At 37.7% G+C, this 20,381-nt stretch overlaps 1 protein-coding gene across 1 annotated transcript; it reads left to right on the top strand.

Moving 5' to 3' along the window:
• The first annotated feature begins 1,647 nt into the window (after positions 1-1,647).
• On the top strand, positions 1,648-19,740 carry LOC106137891 (atrial natriuretic peptide receptor 1). The gene is made up of 12 exons (XM_013338829.2): positions 1,648-1,745; positions 10,177-10,290; positions 10,757-10,882; positions 11,403-11,531; positions 12,569-12,698; positions 13,713-13,835; positions 14,871-14,960; positions 15,567-15,690; positions 16,195-16,283; positions 17,605-17,734; positions 18,392-18,483; positions 18,752-19,740. Exons 1-12 carry the CDS (start codon positions 1,648-1,650, stop codon positions 18,917-18,919), a joined length of 1,413 nt encoding a protein of 470 aa, XP_013194283.2. The 3' UTR covers positions 18,920-19,740.
• Positions 19,741-20,381: the final 641 nt, after the last annotated feature.

Genomic DNA, 20,381 nt, shown 5'->3' with positions numbered 1-20,381 from the left:
AAAGATTAACATCCAAGACCAATCAGAAAATATCAGTAAATATATTAATACTTAGTAAAAATACTACTCTAATTTCTCGGTTTTCAATTGTACTTACGCTTGTTACTACTACGATTCGATTAAAAAAGGCGGCCTTATAACGTCAGTAAATGAAATTCATTTAAAATGTTAAAGTGCTACTTCTGTTTTATGATTATTTTTAAATTATTGGTTCCATACAAACATTTGTCTCAAACAGCGCACGTTTCTAATGAAACTGACTTAACTAGACTTCGTTTAATGAAATTCCTTATAAAAGATACCACCTACATAATTATAGATATTTTTCCTGCATTTTCCTCTGTAGCGGTTTGTGTTTGTGTCTGTGACACAGGAAGTCCCGGGTTCCTAAATGCGGGTTCGATTCTTGTAACAATTTAAATACTTGTAATTTTAATTTTAATATTTTTTTGGCCATATGCGTCTTTTTAGAAATATTTCTTAATTTTTATTTCCTTTATTAGTATTAGCTATCCATTCATTAATTTAAGCTTTTTTTTCCTTCTTAGAAATTTCCTAATTAGGTATCTCTAACATAAGTATATAGTGCGTTATTTTAATGGTTAGACATCGAAATAATTACGACATCCTTGGGACTCGTCACGAGCGAATCCGCAGGCCGGAACTAGTAGTAATAAACATCATGTTTTCATCATGTCTCCATACTAAACCACTCCAAATTCGGATCAAAAACTTTTGACGTTTGTAACAAGGGGAACGTTTTACGACAGCTTATAACGACATGCGGAAAATGAACTTCTCGATGGAATTTGTTTGGAAAATCTAATTCCTGGTATTTGTACGAGTTATGTCGTACTGAAGAGACAATTCAATATGTGTTAGGTTATGTGTACGGTTGCAGAGTCATAAGGGAGTCGCTACGTGTAAAAATTTCACTTACAAATCCAGGATAACTTAATTATCTAGTTCCTTTATTGTTTGCCGGTTGACTGGGAGGGAAGTATTTGAGATAAGTCCGCCAATGGGTGTAATTAATTCTTAAATAACTATGTTCTATTTCCTGTTACTGTGTAAATTTTTGTGCAATAATGAGTTTATAAACAAACACACATCATCGTAGTCAAAGGACGCACCCCGTGCTCCTCTTTAGAGAGATGTGTATGTAGCCGAGACTAAACCCAGGACAAAGCGAGACGGACACATTAATTATTCAAGGAACAATTAGTCTTGAAAAGCAAAAACAAAAGATTAGTACTTACGATAAAATTATAAAATACTGGATCTATAATATAAATCTATACGTACGTATTTTTGTGTTGGAGGAGAGTAGAATTTTTCTGAAATTCCGGGATCCTCACGGAGAAGAGAGAGACCTTAGGAAAATTAAATAAGGTTGAGACTTTTACACACTAGTCGGGGTTCAATTTTAAACCATACCCTCTTGGGTATGGTCTAAAATTGGCTTTCTCTCCTCCACCCCTGGCTTTCTCTTGCAAGCCAGAGAAAATAGTCACTATCTGAGGATGCGTTCAAAGTCAAAACAGCTCCTCCCGAGAGATTTTTATTTTCAATCATAAACACGAGGACAAAGAAGATTAAAAGTAACTATTCTTCTATTTCAGAGCAAGCATAAACGATGGTACATCGATGACTGAAGTAGTGGAGTGGTACACAAGCGCGAACGCCGCTTTCCTGAGCCATCTCACCAAGGAGATCAAAGATACGGACAGCAGCACTATATGGCGGTGAGATTGACTGACATAAAGAACAGACTGACTTACTGACGCCCAAATGAACCTCTTCACTTCTCTGGCCAACCCTTATCCCATTATTTGGTTCATCTGTCCTGGGTTATCTTTTCTGGGGTTTCTTGAGGTCTTTGTCGATGCTTGACCACCAGGTCAATGGCGGGTTGCCTCGTCCTATTTTAGCTTCCGGTAGATTCAAGGTTTCCAACACATGGTACTGGACTTCATTATGTGGTCATACAACCTAAAATGTCCTGCTGAAGCTGTTGATCTTAGAAATTTAAATAAAGCATTTAGGTTCCATGAACAATTATTTAGAGGCACTATATAAAACACCACAATATAGAAGTAAAACTGACTGACTTTTTGACATAATGAAGGACAAACTGACTAAAGCAAAGCTGAAAGTGCTGGAAAGCCTCTTGAAGAAAGATAAAATTAAGCATTTAGGCTCTAAAGCCAATTTAGAATCACAATATTGAGGTAAGACTGACGTTGACTTGACTAAAGAACATTCTGACTAACTTATGCACAGCAGAAAATCTTACTGCTGTAAAAAAAAACATAATCATCAAGAGTTCATGTTTAAAGCATGTTTATGTTATGGGAGCATTTATTTTAGTAAATTTGTAATAAAAATAAATAGAAATACCTATTATTCGGTACAAATAACACAGAAATGCCATAGAACAGAAAAAATATACAAGTAAACTAGATTTAAAGTTCTACTCATCCTATGAGAAAAATCACAGAGCACATAATACGTTCACAACGCAGTTTTCCCTGCTCTGTGGGGACACAGATTGCATCTCCCGCATCGAAGCTATACCCCATATCCTCCTACTCCCGAAAACAAAACAATACTTTCGTTCCGGTTACCTTCTAATAATATAGCTCATTCATGTTACGATGACATAAAAATCTCATAAAACGTAGGTATATGCGATACATTTGTTAGGAACAAACGATTCATAAAACAAAGACGTAAATATTTGAAACAATTAATTTAGACAATATGCATTCGTCCACGATTTTGATTTAAGAAATCTGTATTTGTAAATTGACATCAGGTGAAAATGCTTCAGTGTAGTTTGTTCCGCCGCTTCTTTAACACATGCGCTTTGTATAGTTGTCACTAACGTATCTTGATCAAATTAAGAACGTCCTGGCAAAAGGTCAGGTCAAGAGTACCCAAAACCGTCGAGCTTGCATGAAAAGAGTTAGGAATTTGGATGAAGCGAAAGAAGTATGCAGAGATCGTGGCAAGTGGAAATATGTTTGTAGTCTCTGCCTACTGAAAACGCGTGATTTTATGTAGGTAGGTAATCTTATGCCGTGTGGTTCCCGGCACCAATAAGAATAAGAATAGGACCACTCCATCTCTTTCCCAAGGATATCGTAAAAGGCGACTAAGGGATAGGCTTATAAACTTGGGATTCTTCCTTTAGGCGACAGGCTAGCAACCTGCCACTATTTGAATCTCAATTCTATCATCAAGCCAAGCAGCCGAACGTGGCCTATTAGTCTTTTTAATTAGAGACTGTCGGCTCTATCTACCCCGCAAAGGATATAGACGTGATTATATGTATGTTTGTATGTATGAAATCTTATCACTAACAGCATTTTAGGGAAGACATGTTAAAATGTAGGTACTTTTAATTTTGCTAATATTCGAATTTTTGAGGTTTTAACTTCGTCGAAGTTCCCTGTTATTTGATACGCAGTTAGAACTTTAACTTGCTCAGCTTCGTGGAACCTGGAAGTTGTTGAAAAAGTAAATATTTTATTATTTAAAATTTCAAGGTAAAACTACCTATAGAATATTATTACAAGGATTTATGAACAATGTCTTTGAAACTGCTGTGACCAAGGACATTCATATAAGTATCTTTGTACTATTATTGAGTCTGTTGTATGATTATGGGAAAAAGCTATTTTTTCAGACATTGTATTTTTGTCAAGCTGACATTGTCATAAAATATTAATTATATGCTAAGAACCGTTATTCGAGACCTATAGAGTGAGATAGCAACACCTTCGTGCTCTTTCAACAGCCCCAAAGTGCCCCCCTCCACCCACTTCCGGTCACCTATCTCGTTCTTTCGGAGTGGAGGGGGGCCTCGCTTGCCAGTGCGCGCAGGAGCGCTGTCTCCTCACATTGGCATCGACTTTCGTCGAAGCAACACCCCATAAATAAAACAGCGTTGCTGTTCGAAAAATAAATTAATAAATCAATAAGTTGTTATTGTGTATGTCTGCGGAAGACTTACAAAACTGCCTACAAAAGGCGTCGCCTGCGGAAGGCAATTCCCTAAAGTTTCCTACAGAAGGAATCTTTATGATGAATAAGTCACCAGATAAGGACGAACGGAATCGGCGGGAGCGGTCCACAAGTTCCAGCAGTACTAGTTCTTCGTCAAGCTCATCTAGTTCCGACCGGTTACGTTCCCGCCATAAGGCGCGAACACGTGGTCGTAAAAGAACACATAGCGGTGGGGATCGCAGGTTAGACATATTAACATCTCAAGTAAGTGATATATTGAATTATATTAGGCAGACCGATTCTACTTTTGCAAAAAAACAACGTAGGTCTATCAGTGATTCAGATTCTAACGTTTCTAACATTTCAATTCATCCTACCGACAATTTAAAAAGTTCTCTTTTTGCCGACGAGCCCCTCGTCAACAAACCGCGACCAAGTAAAACTTTCGAATTTAACGTTAACACTAATCTCAAAGAACCTAACGTAGAAAATGCATTAGAGAACCGATTAAATCTCCTTAATAAACTGCATCACTTTAATACGAACGAGTGGGATCGCGTTCGATACGTAGAAACCGAGAAAAATTATTTGGCAAAACCTGGTTTTTACGAGATTGATGTTAACACTGAGGTTCGATACTTTGATCCTAATTCTAGCTGGCTAAAGTCATTAGATAGGTCATTGGGCGCCATGACTCATGCACTTATCCAGCAAAATGAGAACTTAAAAAATAATCTACAAGAGCTCATACAATGGTCATCATTACCCGGTTGTAACTTAGATGCAAATACGTTATTTGATAAAATAAATTCCCTTTTTTCTGACAAATCGGCCTATGTAAAAGTGTCCGAAGATATTTTACAATTAGTTTGTGGGAGGCGTGCTGACGTCATACAAAAGCGACGCGACAGTGTTCTTTCAAGCATTAAAGATCGTTTTATAAAAGAAGACATTAGAAAGATACCTCCCACAAACTCACAATTATTTAATCCAGATATGTTAAGCTCCTTTTTGCAGAAAGTTGGGGGTACAAATAAAATTTTTGTGTCAAACAAACGCTCTGCAGAAGAGCCAATCATGTCTATGCGGAATAGAACAGATTATTCTCAAAACAAACGATCGCAGAGATCGTTCAATAGACAGGAGCAAAATGTTGATAATGTACCCTCAACTTCGACTGGTTATCGCGGTTTATCGACAAAGACCGGTAAATATCAAAACAGCAAGGCGAATAAAAGTGGGACGAATTCGAAGCACAGTACCAACACTAAGAAATCAACTGAGAATTCAAACCGTCGGTACAGTAATTTTCGTAAATGACTATATACAAGACAACTTTTACGGTGGGCGTTTGAAAGATTTTATTCATGTTTGGCGTCATTTCAACGCTCCAGATTACATCATAAAAGTAATATCGAGTTATCGAATCCCCTTTTTAGTTCTACCCCCATTAATGGCACCAAACATGTTAAGAAAATTTCAGACACCCAACAGTGCTGCAATGACAAAACAGATTTCAGATTTAAAAAGACAAAAGGTTTTGGTACCAGCTCCAAATACACCCAGTTTTGTCTGTCCGATGTTTCTCGTAAAGAAGGCAGACTCGAGCGATCGGCCTATCTTCAACTTGAAAAAGCTAAACGATTACCTAGCACAATTCAAATTTCGCCTTATAAACGTTCAGAGGATTCCAGACTTCTTACAAGAAGGAGACTGGACCGTGAAGATCGATTTATCTCAGGCATACTTTCACCTGGCGGTCGCCGAAGCCGATCAACGGTATCTGAGAGTTCTATACGAAACAGATTCAGGAAACATCGAGCTCCTTCAGATGACCAGTCTCCCCTTCGGGCTGTCATCAGCACCCAAAGTATTCTCGACTGTATCCAACTGGGTAGCCCAGCTCTTGCGCGAAAGAGGCTTAAGGCTCATAGTCTATCTCGACGACTATCTGATAGTCCATCAAAACCGAGAAATTTTGATAGAGCATGCTGCAGAAGCTGTTCGATTACTGACCCTGCTCGGATGGACGATCAATTACAAGAAATCTGTGCTCGTCCCGACCAAATGTATAAACTACCTAGGTGTAACATGGAATCTCAGCCAGAATTCCAAGTACCTACCCAAGGACAAAGTGTCGAAAATCAAAAACAAAATACTTTATTTGTTAGACACCAATCAATGGAATTTCAAAGATTCCCAGAGGGTACTAGGCATGCTAAACTTTGCAGCGTTCGTCGTGCCCAGAGGTCGTCTTCACTGCCGCCCCATACAGAAGGCCAGCATACGACTTTCGAAAATTCAGCCACAAACAAAGTGGCCATTAGAAATTTCAGTTCAAGACGAACTGAAATGGTGGTAAACTGCAGTAGAATCAGGCACTCCTATTCACTGCCAGAGGGTTGCACATTTTTTGACAACCGATGCCTCCGGCTCAGGTTGGGGGGCTGTGCTAGATGGAAAAAATGTAAGTGGTGTCTGGCAGAACAGTCAGATAAGTTGGCACAGCAATCTGAAAGAAATGTCAGCTGTCATACAGACATTGAAGATGTTTCTATCGTACCTCCGAAACACCACGATTCTATTACAATCGGACAACAAAAGCGTGATCAGTTACATAAAAAACGAAGGAGGCCTACGATCCACAAACCTGTTCAAATTGACGCAACTGTTGTTCAACATAATGGACGAGAACAACATACAGATAATCCCACATCATATTCCCGGTCAATTCAACATAGAAGCGGACTTACTATCCAGAAAGAAGTCACGCGGCGAATGGACTCTCAACCCAGAAGCTTGCCACGAAGTGTTCAACCGCTACGGTCGACCACAAATCGATTTATTCGCTTCCGCAAACGCACACGTGCTTACTTGTTACGCATCGCGCAATTACGAAGACTCGAGCGCAATATTTCACGACGCGTTCAGCAGAAAATGGAACTTTCAACTTGCTTGGGTGTTTCCACCCCCCCATCTTGTTCCCCGGGTCCTAGCACATTTGAACCAGGCGAAGGGAATGTACATCATAATAGCCCCGCGTTGGCACAAAGTATATTGGCGTCCGGATCTCAAGAGCAGGGCTGTGCGAGCGCCGTTCACTATCACCGATCTACAGCACAGGCTGACGGATACACGGACTCGGCTCCCACCGCCTCGTGTGGCCGAGATCTGTCTCGAGGCTTGGTTGGTGAAGGGTGGAGCAATCAACTGACAAGTTGGTCTCATGACGAAATTCAATTGCTTAACACTAGCTTGAGAGAATCAACAAACAAAATGTACCAGTCTGTCTGGTCCAAATGGGAAGTTTGGTGTAGGGCTAATAATATTAACAGCCTACAACCCAACGGAGCCCAGCTAGCTAGATACTTAGCACATTTGCATATACGCTTGAATTTGTCATATAAAACCATTTTAGTTCATAAATCCTGTATTTCTACACTGTCTGTTCCTAGACAAGAACCACTTAGCGCAAATGTTATTGTGAAGCGTATTCTTAAGGCTATTTCAGTCGCTAATGCTGACAAAAAGCAAAGTAAACCAGCAATCTGGGATCCCAGAATTGTAATTGAATGGTTAATTACACACTCCCCTGATCTAAATTCATTATTTGTATTATCTCAGCGCACAGCTTTGATACTTTTGCTTGCATCTAGTCGAAGAGTACATGATTTAACCCTGTTACATATTGATGAACAGCATTATGAAGATCATTCTGATGTTATTGTGTTTCACCCAGTATTCGGCTCTAAGACTGATAATTATGTGCACAGGCAGTCTTCATGGCGTCTCAAACAAACTGAGAATTACAATATCTGTCCTGTTTTTCATGTAAAAAGACTGATAGAAATTTCTCGAGCAAGGCGTGCTGAAGAAATGACTGAACTGTTCATTTCATGTAATGGAAATATTAAGGCTGCCTCTCGGACTATGATTGGAGGCTGGGTCAAGAGGATTCTTCGCTCGGCGGGAGTTGAAGCTAGTCCAGGGAGTACGCGCAGTGCTTCAGCCTCGTTAAACTGGATGGACAATTGTAATATTGATGAGATAATGCAAAAGGGGAACTGGCGTGTTCCTAATACCTTTGCATGTTATTATTCAAAAGAGATACGTGAACCCCAGAATGGGTTCAACTTATCAAAGTATTTTGATGCTTTATAACCTGATTTTATGACTTATATTATCATATTACTAACTGGAAAATAACTTTAACTTTTATTTAACTTTTTGTTTTCAATTCTTGCTTATAAGAATTCTATACATTTAAAGAAAAATACATACATATATATATTTCATTCATTATTTGTCGCAGCAAATACCATTGATTAGGTATATTTTCTATAAGAAGAATAAATAAAACAAAACTGATTAGCAGATGTCTTCTTTTTATTGCCATTGCATATTTCAATGACTATTCCATACTGACCTTCATCACACATTGGCTTATTATTTTTCGCTTGCCACCAGGCGATAACAAACACATCTCACTCTATAGGTCTCGAATAACGGTTCTTAGCATATAATATACCTGTTTTACCTGAAATTAAAACAGTTATTATATGCGGTAACCTTATTCGAGACCTATAGTTTAAATTCTGCCTGCTGGCTTATTTTAACATACTTTAGTGAGATGCAATGTGAGGAGACAGCGCTCCTGCGCGCACTGGCAAGCGAGGCCCCCCCTCCACTCCGAAAGAACGAGATAGGTGACCGGAAGTGGGTGGAGGGGGGCACTTTGGGGCTGTTGAAAGAGCACGAAGGTGTTGCTATCTCACTCTATAGGTCTCGAATAAGGTTACCGCATATAATAACTGTTTTAATTTCAGGTAAAACAGGTATATTCTACAATGCTTAGTCTACCTTACTTTACCTATAAAACTACTCATATATCAAAGACTGTGAGTAAGAACGGAAATTTCTAATAACTTAACTTAAGAAAACTTGCATCATAATATTTTATCACGTAACAAAATGTTAGCGCGTCAAAAATCAATACTTACTAATGCTGTGTATCAGCGGAGACTGCAGTGAAGAAACTAATGCAATTTAACAAGAGTAGACTTGCATTTAAATTCTAAATACGATTTAAACTTTTAAATTAGGAGCACCGAGTACAATTATTCCGTTTTTAAATCAGTTCTTGTGCAACAGTTTTTTTTAAAGCATTTTTATGAAAATTTTGTGCCAGTATTTATTAATAACTATAAAATAAATGCACGCATAGAGGTCATTCTGTCTTAAACAAAATGTTATCTACACACGATCAAAGTAAATTATTCTAAAGTTTGTAAGAATGAATGTATATACGTTTGTTACTCTATCACCCAAAGTCTACTGGACGAATTTTTATAAAATTTTGTACACAGGTAAAACACATAGAGTATTCAAATTATATTTCAAATGTTCTGCTTTTCCCTCGTTATCACATTGTATGAATCATTACTACTAATGGTATCCGACAATAATTTGAAAATAGCAATAAGAGTAGATATCTTTTTAATTTCCGTTCATAAAAATGGAGTCATCAAAGTACCTATATCTATTTCACATTAAACTCGTTTGACCGCTGCCAATCAAATTAAGCGGGCCCTACTGTGAGGGAGTGGTGATGTCGTTATACTTAATGCCACATTACACTTATAAACCACTATGGTTAAGTGGGTAAACGTGAGGTTTTCACTAAAAGGTTGTCTAAAAATACTCAACACTGAATAGAAAGGAGTGTATGAAAAAAATTGCATCGATATCTATTTAATTTACGAAGAGTTAGTGAGGAGAAGTCTTAAGATATTTTCAACAGAAATGGTACAATTTCATCAGCGATATCGACCTCTTTGCAGCCACAGATGTAAGTGCAATTTGATTGAATGAAATGAATGATTTTCGATATTAAATTACTGGCCAGTACATGGAATAAAAAAACAGTCGCGTACCTAATACAAATGACCGTCTATCCAAAAAAAAACAAAATGTTTAAAATCCAATTATTGGCGGTAATTGTTAGACGTTGATGAGAGGTTGTAATTTTTTTTTAATTGCATAGACATGTGATGTGGTTTGTAGGTTGTAAAATAGGATATTTTTTTTAAATTATTGCTGAAACGCCATTGTTACTAAATTTCACGTTAAAATTGATTATTCATACATTGTATTTCATTATTTCAGGTATTTAGTGGGCTTCAAGAATTTATTACGAAGCATCGAATGTAAAGGCATAGCTTCTGTACTGGGCATAAATTACTATGCCAGAGGATCTTTGCAGTCTAGAGCTCACGAAAGGTAAAATTAAAAAAAAAGAGAAACAGCATTTAAAAAAAAAATCAATGAAAATTTCTACGCTACTCCCATCTGACCTCCGCAACGTTTACAAGAGAATCTAACCCGTATTGTATAATGTTTATCCAGTTGCTTGAATGTGTAGGTTTTTTTACGACATTTTTCCCCACCATAAAAGTTTAGTATTGTCAATATTTCACCATAATTTCCTGTCCTTCCTACTTACACCAAAATCCAAATAAAAGAGTAAAAAAGTTAATTTAAAAACTACATAAATACATACATATAATCACGTCTATATCCGTTGCGGGGTAGACAGAGCCAACAGTCTTAAAAATACTGATAGGCCGCGTAAAGCTTAATGATAGAATTGAGATTCTAAAATAATAATGCTTTAATAATTTAAAAACTAACTTTTCTATTTGTGATTAAAGTAACTTTTCCATTACAATGAAAGTATAATTTTCAGGTACATAGCTCACATGGTACTCGGCAGGGATCTTCTGGATAATACGCTGAACTTGGTGCCGTCGCTGATACCTCTTCATAAGGATATCAAAGAAGACAGTCCGGAGTACCAAGTCTTGGAGAAGAAGTAAGTATTTTATATATTTTATAATGCCTGGGCACATTTGGGTTGGTGCGTTCTATACATATAGTCACGTCTATGCCCCTTGCGGGGTAGCCAGAGCCAACAGTCTTGAAAAGGCTGATGGGCCACGTTCAGCTGTTTAGCTTAATGAGAGAATCGAGAGTAATTTAGGGACAGCTTGCTTGCCAATTAATTTATTGCTATAATACAACACAGCAATACAAAAAAGAATAGGACCACTCCATCTCTTTCCCATGGATGTCTTAAAAGCCGACTAAGGCATAGGCTTACAAACTTGAGATTCTTTTTTAGGCGATGGGCTAGCAACCTGTCACTATTTGAATCTCAATTCTATCATTCTATCATTATGCCATATAGCTGAACGTGGCCATTCAGTCTTTTCAAGACTGTTGGCTCTGTCTACCCCGCAAGGGATATAAACGTGACCATATGTATGTATGCTGTACTTTATCAGCTTATTTTGAAGTCATACGAATCTAAATTGAAATAAATCTCAAACCAGGAATCAGCAGATTGTGGACAACAGGCACCAAGCAGGGAGCGTTAGTGATGCCATAGAGTACTTCGACCAGACAGCAACGCTGCTGGACAAGCTGAGAGCTGTGCAGAAGCAACTCAGAGAGTTGATAAGGTTGGTACAAAAGTTCAAATCCAGACTGCGTTCGAAACTAATTTGAGCTGAAATTTAAACTAAGAAAGTTATCATCTTGGCATTTGATGAAGATGATGTTTATGACAAGTGAAGACTCTGGACGTAAAAAGGCAACTTAGGAACCTATTACTTGTATGTATGATATGACTACAGGCAGCAGTCACAACCAAAGATTTAATAATAACATGGATTCTGCAGTTTTAACACTATGATTCCTGTGAGGTCTTTTACGATCAGAAACCAAAAGATACATACATATAATCATGTCTATATCCCTTGCGGGGTAGACAGAGCCAACAATCTTGAAAAGACTGATAGGCCACGTTCAGCTGTTTGGCTCCCAAGAAAGAAGAATCCCAAGTAATTATGTAAGCCTATCCCTTAGTCACCTTTTACGAGATCCATGGGAACGAGATGCAGTGGTCCTATTCTTTTTTTTATTGGTGCCGGGAACCACACGGCACTGACGGGAACCACACGGCACAAACCAAAAGATAGTAGACAATAGAGACCAAGCAAGACGTGAATCTATACTTAACTGTTGTTTGTGTGTTGTCCATCGTCCAAGAAATATAGAACTTTCTTTACGAGTTACCTTTTCCTTAATTACACACACAAAAATAACAAATTTTCCACTTATAGGGCAGAAATATACATCAGGAAACTTTAACGTATCTTGATCAAATTGGAGAAGTTCTGGCAAATGGTCAGGTCATGAGTATCCGAATACAAGGATCGTGTAAAGTGGAAAAATTTAGTCTTTGTCTATCCTTCCGGGAAAAAGACGTGATTTATGTATCACAAGACTATGGCCTAATGAAGAAATGGAAATTACTGATATTGATAATTTGCCAGCTCATCGTCTTTGGATTGACTTTTACAATCTGTGTGATAAAAAAAAAATTCTTGCCTTACTTTTTATCACACTTTTTCTTATCTTTACTACTTTTAGTTAGCTCGTGAACACATACTCCAGCAATATAAAATTCAAATACTTTTTTAAAACAATATTACAGAGACGGTGTAAATGAAAGTCTCCGTGAAGCCCGGCGGAGCGAAGCTGTGTGCGCCGCCATTTTGATTCTAGTGTGCGTGGTGTCTCCCATCATCATTGCTTTGGTCACCAACGCTGTTAACACTATACAGGTAAAATATTTCTTCTATATACGTGTGTGGCGAAATCTATACGCCACAAGTCACAAAAATAAAAAATAAAATCACGCGACGCTATCAGTCAAAAACAGCGAAAAACCTAAATCGCGCAAGCAAAGATTTCACGGATTGGAGCTATATATACAACCTCCGACACAACATCGTCTGTCGTGCGGTTCCCCAGGCATAACACGTAGCCTGGCGGAAGATCTTCCCTTAGGTGGCGGTCGAGCCGAATCATCGCTCCCGCTACATGTGGTACCCTCCATGTTTGTGACACCCCCTACGCTGCTACGGTCTTGCCTTACGGAAAGCGGCAGACTGCTTGAAGAACAGATGTCTGCCCAGGTAGAAGGGGCAGGCCGAAGAGATCATGGATTGACGTCGCAAAAGATGATATGCGAGCAAAATTGGACTGAAATCCGAGGACGGCTAAAACTGGACAAAGTGGAGATAGAAAAATCGTAAGACGGGGATACCGGGCCCCGAAACACTTCTGTGGAGGGTGAAACCGGGGAACACGCAGAGTTGATAGAAAGAGACAAAGTAGTAAAATATATCTACCAACATTCATACAAACATATGATCACGTCTATATCCCTTGCGAAAAAGGCAGAGCCAACAGTCTTGCAAAGACTGATAGGCCACGTTCAGATATTTGGCTTTAAGATAGAATTGAGATCCAAATAGTGGTGACAGGTTGCTAGCCCCAACGCCTAAAAGAAGAAACCCGAGTTAATAAGCCTATCCTTTAGTCGCCTTTTACGCCATCCATCATATATACCTACATATAATTTATCTACTTTCCAAATACATGGTATTATAACTTTCTTTAGAAATTATTTATCCGGAATATTCCGGAAGCGTTTGGTAAGTACAAAAAGTTGTTGTTTTAAAAAGATTTTTGTATGAAACTCAAACATATTTCACTGGCTCATTTCTTGGCAAAGGGAAGCAACTGGCACGCTGAACACACTGAATTCAGATTAATAATTTTCATTGTGACAGGTATATGCTAGAAACCTATCGGAAAAGGCGCGTGAGCTGGAATATGAGAAGGAGCTTAGCGACTCCCTTTTATACCAAATGCTTCCCGCGAGCGTAGCGAAGCAACTCAAACAGACGCAACAGGTATGATAATATTACATACATACATATATTTAATCACATCTATATCCCTTGCGGGGTAGACAGATTCAACAGTCTTGAAAAGGCTGATAGCCCACATTCAGATTCAGCTGTTTGGCTTAATGATAGAATGAGAAATGATGAGATTCATACAGTGACAGGTTGCTAGCCTAAAAGAGGAATCCCAAGTTTATACGCCTATCCCTTAGTCGCCTTTTACGACATCATTGGGAAAGAGGCTAAATGGTCCTGTTCTGATTTCAATAGGTGCCGAGAATCACACGGCAATAATATTGTGCAAAAATAAATAAGCATAAATGTGACAGTAAGCAATTTCTGTCTTTTGCAACGTGCATTGCCATATCTATACCCAGTAAGTGCTGTGTACCTTAAATTTGTGTATTTGACAAAAAAATATATAAACTTTTCTTATGAAAAATTTTCAATGGATTTATTCATAACCTATACACAAAATGAAGGTTGGCAGCTCGCTAAAAGACGCCAGCCACTGAAACCTGAATAATAATAACATGAGTATGTTATAACATGATAATAACATGATATTCAAAGCTCTTTAATCCCACCGCGTCCTGGAAAAATGTTTTATACCTAAAGTGACCATACGTCCCGCTTTCGGCGGGATTGTCCCGCTTTCAGGCTGTCTGTCCCGCTGTCCCCAGCGAGAGCAAAAATGTCCCGCTTTAGCAAACAAACCAAATTTTTATACTTATTTTATATCAACATTGCACTCAAATCTCTCTGACGAGAACAGTCAGTCAAAAATAATAAATGTACAGACAAAATATTTTTACTGTTTTATTATATGTATAGATAATTATTTATAATTAACTTATATATGAAGTATATAGTACTTATATTTTTTTATTTACTTATTTACAAAATTCCGCTAGCGTCCCGCTCTGACGCAAAAAAAAATGGTCACGTTATTTATACCCCTCATAATACTGATTCATGTTCAGCCAAGACTAATGCCAGGCAGATGAAAATGATTTATTTAATTATATAAAAAAACTCCAGGTACCAGCCGAGTTCTTCGCCTCGGTCACCGTATATTTTAGCGACATAGTGGGTTTCACTGCTATCGCAGCAGTATCTACGCCTTATCAGGTAACTACATACATATAGTCACGTCTATATCCCTTACGGGGTGGACAGAGCCGACAGTCCTGAAAAGACAGAAAGGCCACGAACAGTTGTCTGGCTTAATGATTGAATTGAGATTCTAATAGCGACAGGTTGCTAGCCAATCGCGTAAAAGAAGAATCTAAAGTTTATGAGCCTATCCCTTAGTCGTCTTTCACGACATCCATGGGAAAGAGATGGAGTAGTCCTATTATGTTTTCTATTGGTGCCGGGAATTACACGGCACTGTTATTATTAACTATTGCTTTTTATCGGAACTTTAATTTCTCACCATTCCCGCGGGAACAGTAAGGAATCCCGTGCATATGGCCTTAAAAATGATGTCCTAAGCTCGAGCTCATCTATTACAACAGACACAATTAAGCTCAGTCCGTAAGTGTTTAAAGAACAAAAAATAAAGAAAGTGATAATAATATTTAAGTATACGGCTGTAAACCGAATTAATTGAAAGATTTTATCACTCAATTGATTTCAGGTGATAAGTTTCCTCAACTCTGTGTACAAGTTGTTCGACGATATACGGCTGTAAACCGAATTAATTGAAAGATTTTATCACTCAATTGATTTCAGGTGATAAGTTTCCTCAACTCTGTGTACAAGTTGTTCGACGAACGTATAGAATGTTACGACGTTTACAAGATTGAGACTATAGGGGACTCTTACATGGTCGCCTCGGGGTTGCCGGTTCGAAATGGTAATGTATACCATACATACATACATATAGTCACGTCTATATCCCTTGCGGGGTAGACGGAGCCGACAGTCTTGAAAAGACTGATAGGCCACGTTCAGCCTTTTGGCTTGATGATGGAATTGAGATTCAAATAGTGACAGGTTGCTAGCCCATCGCCTAAAAAAGAATGCCAAGTTTGTAAGCTTATCCCTTAGTCGCCTTTTACGACATCCATGGAAAATATATTTTTTGATTGATGATTTTAAAGTTAATAATAAATATATCCTAGGCTTGATTCTAGGCTCGCCTTTTACTGAAGAAAGACAACAGTCGCTCTATGTCAGAACAACCAGTAACTTTATCAAATCATCTAGTCTAGGTAATGCACCTTGTATTTTGAAGCAACCTTTGCTAAGGTCGCAAAGATCGAGCATAATCATTTGACGATGCCCATTAAAATATCTCTTGTTTATTTCCTTACAAAACCTCAAATATCCTTTACATCACTTATTTTCTTCTATACAGGTAACAAACACGCCACAGAAATAGCGAGCATGGCGTTAGAGCTTCTAGAAGCAACGGCCATGTGCAGACTCCCGCACCGACCCGATCAGGTACTTAGGTAACTCTCAGTGTTTTACACCGCGCTTTGCATGAAACTCTCATAAAAACAAATACACAGAAATAGCCAACATGGCGTTAGAGCTGCTAGATGCTACTGTCATCCCGCACCGACCCGATCAGGTACTTAGGTAACTCTCAGTGTTTTACACAACGCTTTGCATGAAACTCTTATTAAAAACAAATACACAGAAATAGCCAACATGGCGTTAGAGCTGCTAGAAGCTACTGTCATCCCGCACCGACCCGATCAGGTACTTAGGTAACTCTCAGTGTTTTACACAACGCTTTGCATGAAACTCTTATTAAAAACAAATACACAGAAATAGCCAACATGGCGTTAGAGCTGCTAGAAGCTACTGTCATCCCGCACCGACCCGATCAGGTACTTAGGTAACTCTCAGTGTTTTACACCGCGCTTTGCATGAAACTCTTATTAAAAACAAACAAACACACATAAATAGCCAGCATGGCGTTAGAGCTGCTAGAAGCTACTGGCATCCCGCATCGACCCGATCAGGTACTTAGGTAACTCTCAGTGTTTTACACCACGCTTTGCATGAAACTCTTATTAAAAACAAACAAACACACATAAATAGCCAGCATGGCGTTAGAGCTGCTAGAAGCTACTGGCATCCCGCATCGACCCGATCAGGTACTTAGGTAACTCTCAGTGTTTTACACCACGCTTTGCATGAAACTCTTATTAAAAACAAATACACAGAAATAGCCAACATGGCGTTAGAGCTGCTAGAAGCTACTGTCATCCCGCACCGACCCGATCAGGTACTTAGGTAACTCTCAGTGTTTTACACTATGCTTTGCATGAAACTCTAATTAAAAACAAATACACAGAAATAGCCAGCATGGCGTTAGAGCTGCTAGAAGCTACAGACTCGTTAAAACTCTTGCACCGACTCGATCAGGTACTTAGGTAACTCTCAGTGTTTTAGATCAAAAAAATAAAAACAGAAACAATAAGGTGGACGTGTTAAAAAGTATAAAAAAGTAATAAATCTTTGGGCCTATTATTATGTTGTGCAGACACAGATTTTCTTGAATTTAACAATTCTGAATCATGATTACAGGAAGACCTTGGTTCCTCTCCAAAAATTACGCGCGAACTACGCTTTTTATGTGCACAGTCCGCAGTGTGACAGTAGATTTTCGGGATTATAGATAACTTTCGCATGTCCTTTCGTTATATTATTTTCAGTATTCCTTTTTTATTTCCAAAGTATAGTTTGTAAAATCTTACTCATAATTTTACAAACTTTGATGAAAGATATTCGATGTAATTGTTTATATTTTCAGACTTTATGCATGAGAAGTGGAATACACACTGGCCCGTGCGTGGCCGGCATTGTCGGCAGTAAGATGCCAAGATACTGCCTCTTCGGAGACACCATCAACACAGCCAGCAGGATGGAGAGCACTGGTGAACGTTAGTCTTTCCCCTGGCCATTTTATTTTTTTTTTTTTCATTTCACACCTACTCCTTCCTCCTGGCTTTAGTCCTGGTTGCATCCTCACTTTACTCTGGACAGGAGCCAGGGGTATGCCTTTGAACATGGATCTTTAAGTGGTCGAGTCAGATTTTTACAAGAAGCGACTTCCATTTGACTTCCGCAAAGAAAATAGATCAAGAATTTATTAGTCTTCTAAAAGAAATTATTAGGAAACAGAATGGAGAGCAAGTAAGAATATAAGTCTTTCCCCTGTGACTTACTATCCGATAATTAATTTCTCTGCTTAACCCAAAGGTTGACTGTCATATATATAGAATTAAGCCCTCCCATAATTTCAATATTGTTTGTACAATAAAGTTTAAATAAATAATAAATACGTAGTAAGTCTATCCCCTGGCATCTTACTGTAGTATCTAAAGAATAATGTGTAGCAAGCATCTTAAAGTGGTAAGGCTCAAGTCTTTTTCATGGCTATACAGTACATTGCAGATTATACAATTATAAAATTATGGTCACAATGTCTCGACCATAATTTTAGTTTTCAGTAACCAACATTAAGTTAAGAGGATCATTTTCCTCTAATTATTTTATTAATCATGATTTTGAACGAAAAACTGTTTATATCGTTTCAGCTATGAAAATCCAGATTTCGGAAGATGTTAAGAAAGCTTTAGACAAATCAGGAAAATTTGTCACGACTCCCAGAGGCGTAGTTGATGTTAAGGTATAAGTTTGTGATGTTAAAAATCAACTTAAAATTTCAAACATTCTCATTTCAATGTTTATTGGAGGATCTTAGAGAAGCAATTGCGTATTCTGAAAACGAAAATAATACTATAACTTATTAAGTTACAAATTTAAACCGAGTTCCCACATAAATAAATCTTATTTTATTACTTTTCTCTAGCCATGAATATTAAACCTTTTTAAATGTTGTCATCATTTTTAAGTAGTTTTATTAGAATTTAGTTTCCAACAATTTATTCAAACAGGGGAAAGGAGAAATGATGACATACTGGCTGGAGGGTCGAACGGGTCCTTCCCCCGTCAGACCCACCACAGCTTCCCTGGACTGCACGCCTAGCTTTCTCACCAGGATTCACTCGCAAAAGAGACAGACTTCACCCAGATACCAGCCTGATTCGAAGAGAAATTATTAATAGTAGATTAAAGATAGTTATATGAATTTATGTAAATATCGGAATGGTTCAATCATTACTATTAATAAATACCGGGGGATAATATTTGCCTGGGGCATTGATCTCAAGGAATTTCCAAAATTCCTTTCTTAGCAGATAAAATCTTACATTTTGTGCACCAAACACAGATGTTCATTCAAGAAAAATATTATAGAAAGTTATAGGTCAGTTATATGTTTTACAAAATTTCGAAAGACTATAGTGCCATAAAATCAAAAATTTTCAGAACATTATTACTATTACAATGAGTCGTCTGACTTATCCAATCCAATGGCTTCTTGCCAGGGGAGGTGAGAATGCTGGGGCTAATTGCCAGGGGAAAAAAGATGAAGAATGTGTCCTATTTTTGTGAGAATTGAAGTCTTCATCTGATCATATATCTTTAGAATGCTTGAATGTTTGCAATTTTGTCTTTTGACGGCTATTTTAGTCCTATTGGACGTATAATAATAAAAAATACACTTAATTATACGAAATAAATGTATTGAATGTTAGAAATGAATTAATATTTATAAGACTGGCAGTCAATAATCGGCCTACTATTTTTTACTGTCTTTATTTTTTCAAATTCTATTTTCCAAAACCTACCTGCCTAGATTATTAAAAAGAAATCATTTTTTTATACGAGTATAGTAAATGCTGAGAGATTTGTTAAAAACTGTAATTTTGTGCATGAAAAGCCATGATAAAAATACTTAATTGTTATTGTAGTTTATTATTTTTTTTACTTTTGAAGTACTGCACTTTGTGAATCTTTTATAAATGTGTTAATAATAAAACTAATGGACGTTAAATGTCGTTTTAATTTAATTACCTCATTGTTTCATTTCTTACTGAGTTGAACACACTACTCGTGGTTGCAATGTGTTCAATAAATTAACTGTTAAACTGACCATAAAACCTCAAACAGTTAAATAACATCAGTGGCGCTTATCTTGCGATCATTGCACGTGCAATTTTTATTTCAACTCACTTTCAGTCCAATTAATTTATTTCGTTGCTTACTCGTACAGATTAAGGTGTAGCAACAGTCTATTTCAGTCTTTCTAGTTGTTATCATTTCCATTAAATACACACAATCACGTCTTTATCTCTTACTGGGGAGACTCGCAAGGACTGAAATGCGACAACCCAGGTCAGCAAGTATGGCTGAGATATGAGATTCAAGTAGTTACAAGCTAGTCTAAAGAAGAATCCCAAGTTTATTAGGACATCTATTAAATACGTGCGACAAATAATTCCTCAACATCGTATGAGTCATCTTTTGTCACTTGGCCTCAAATTTTTAGTGTTAGTTCTTCTCAAGCAGTGAAAAAATTGTTATTAAATCGTACGACTGTAATTGTACTTTCTGACACATTTCAATGCAATGCTATTTCCTTTAGCCGCCTCTTACGAACACACATGAAGTTGTCATGTATCG

The sequence above is a fragment of the Amyelois transitella genome, chromosome 13 (genome assembly GCF_032362555.1).
Source record: "Amyelois transitella isolate CPQ chromosome 13, ilAmyTran1.1, whole genome shotgun sequence".
Lineage (NCBI taxonomy): Eukaryota > Metazoa > Arthropoda > Insecta > Lepidoptera > Pyralidae > Amyelois > Amyelois transitella.
The sequence above is the reverse complement of the archived record's forward strand: the minus strand, read 5'-3'. Positions and strand labels throughout refer to the sequence as shown.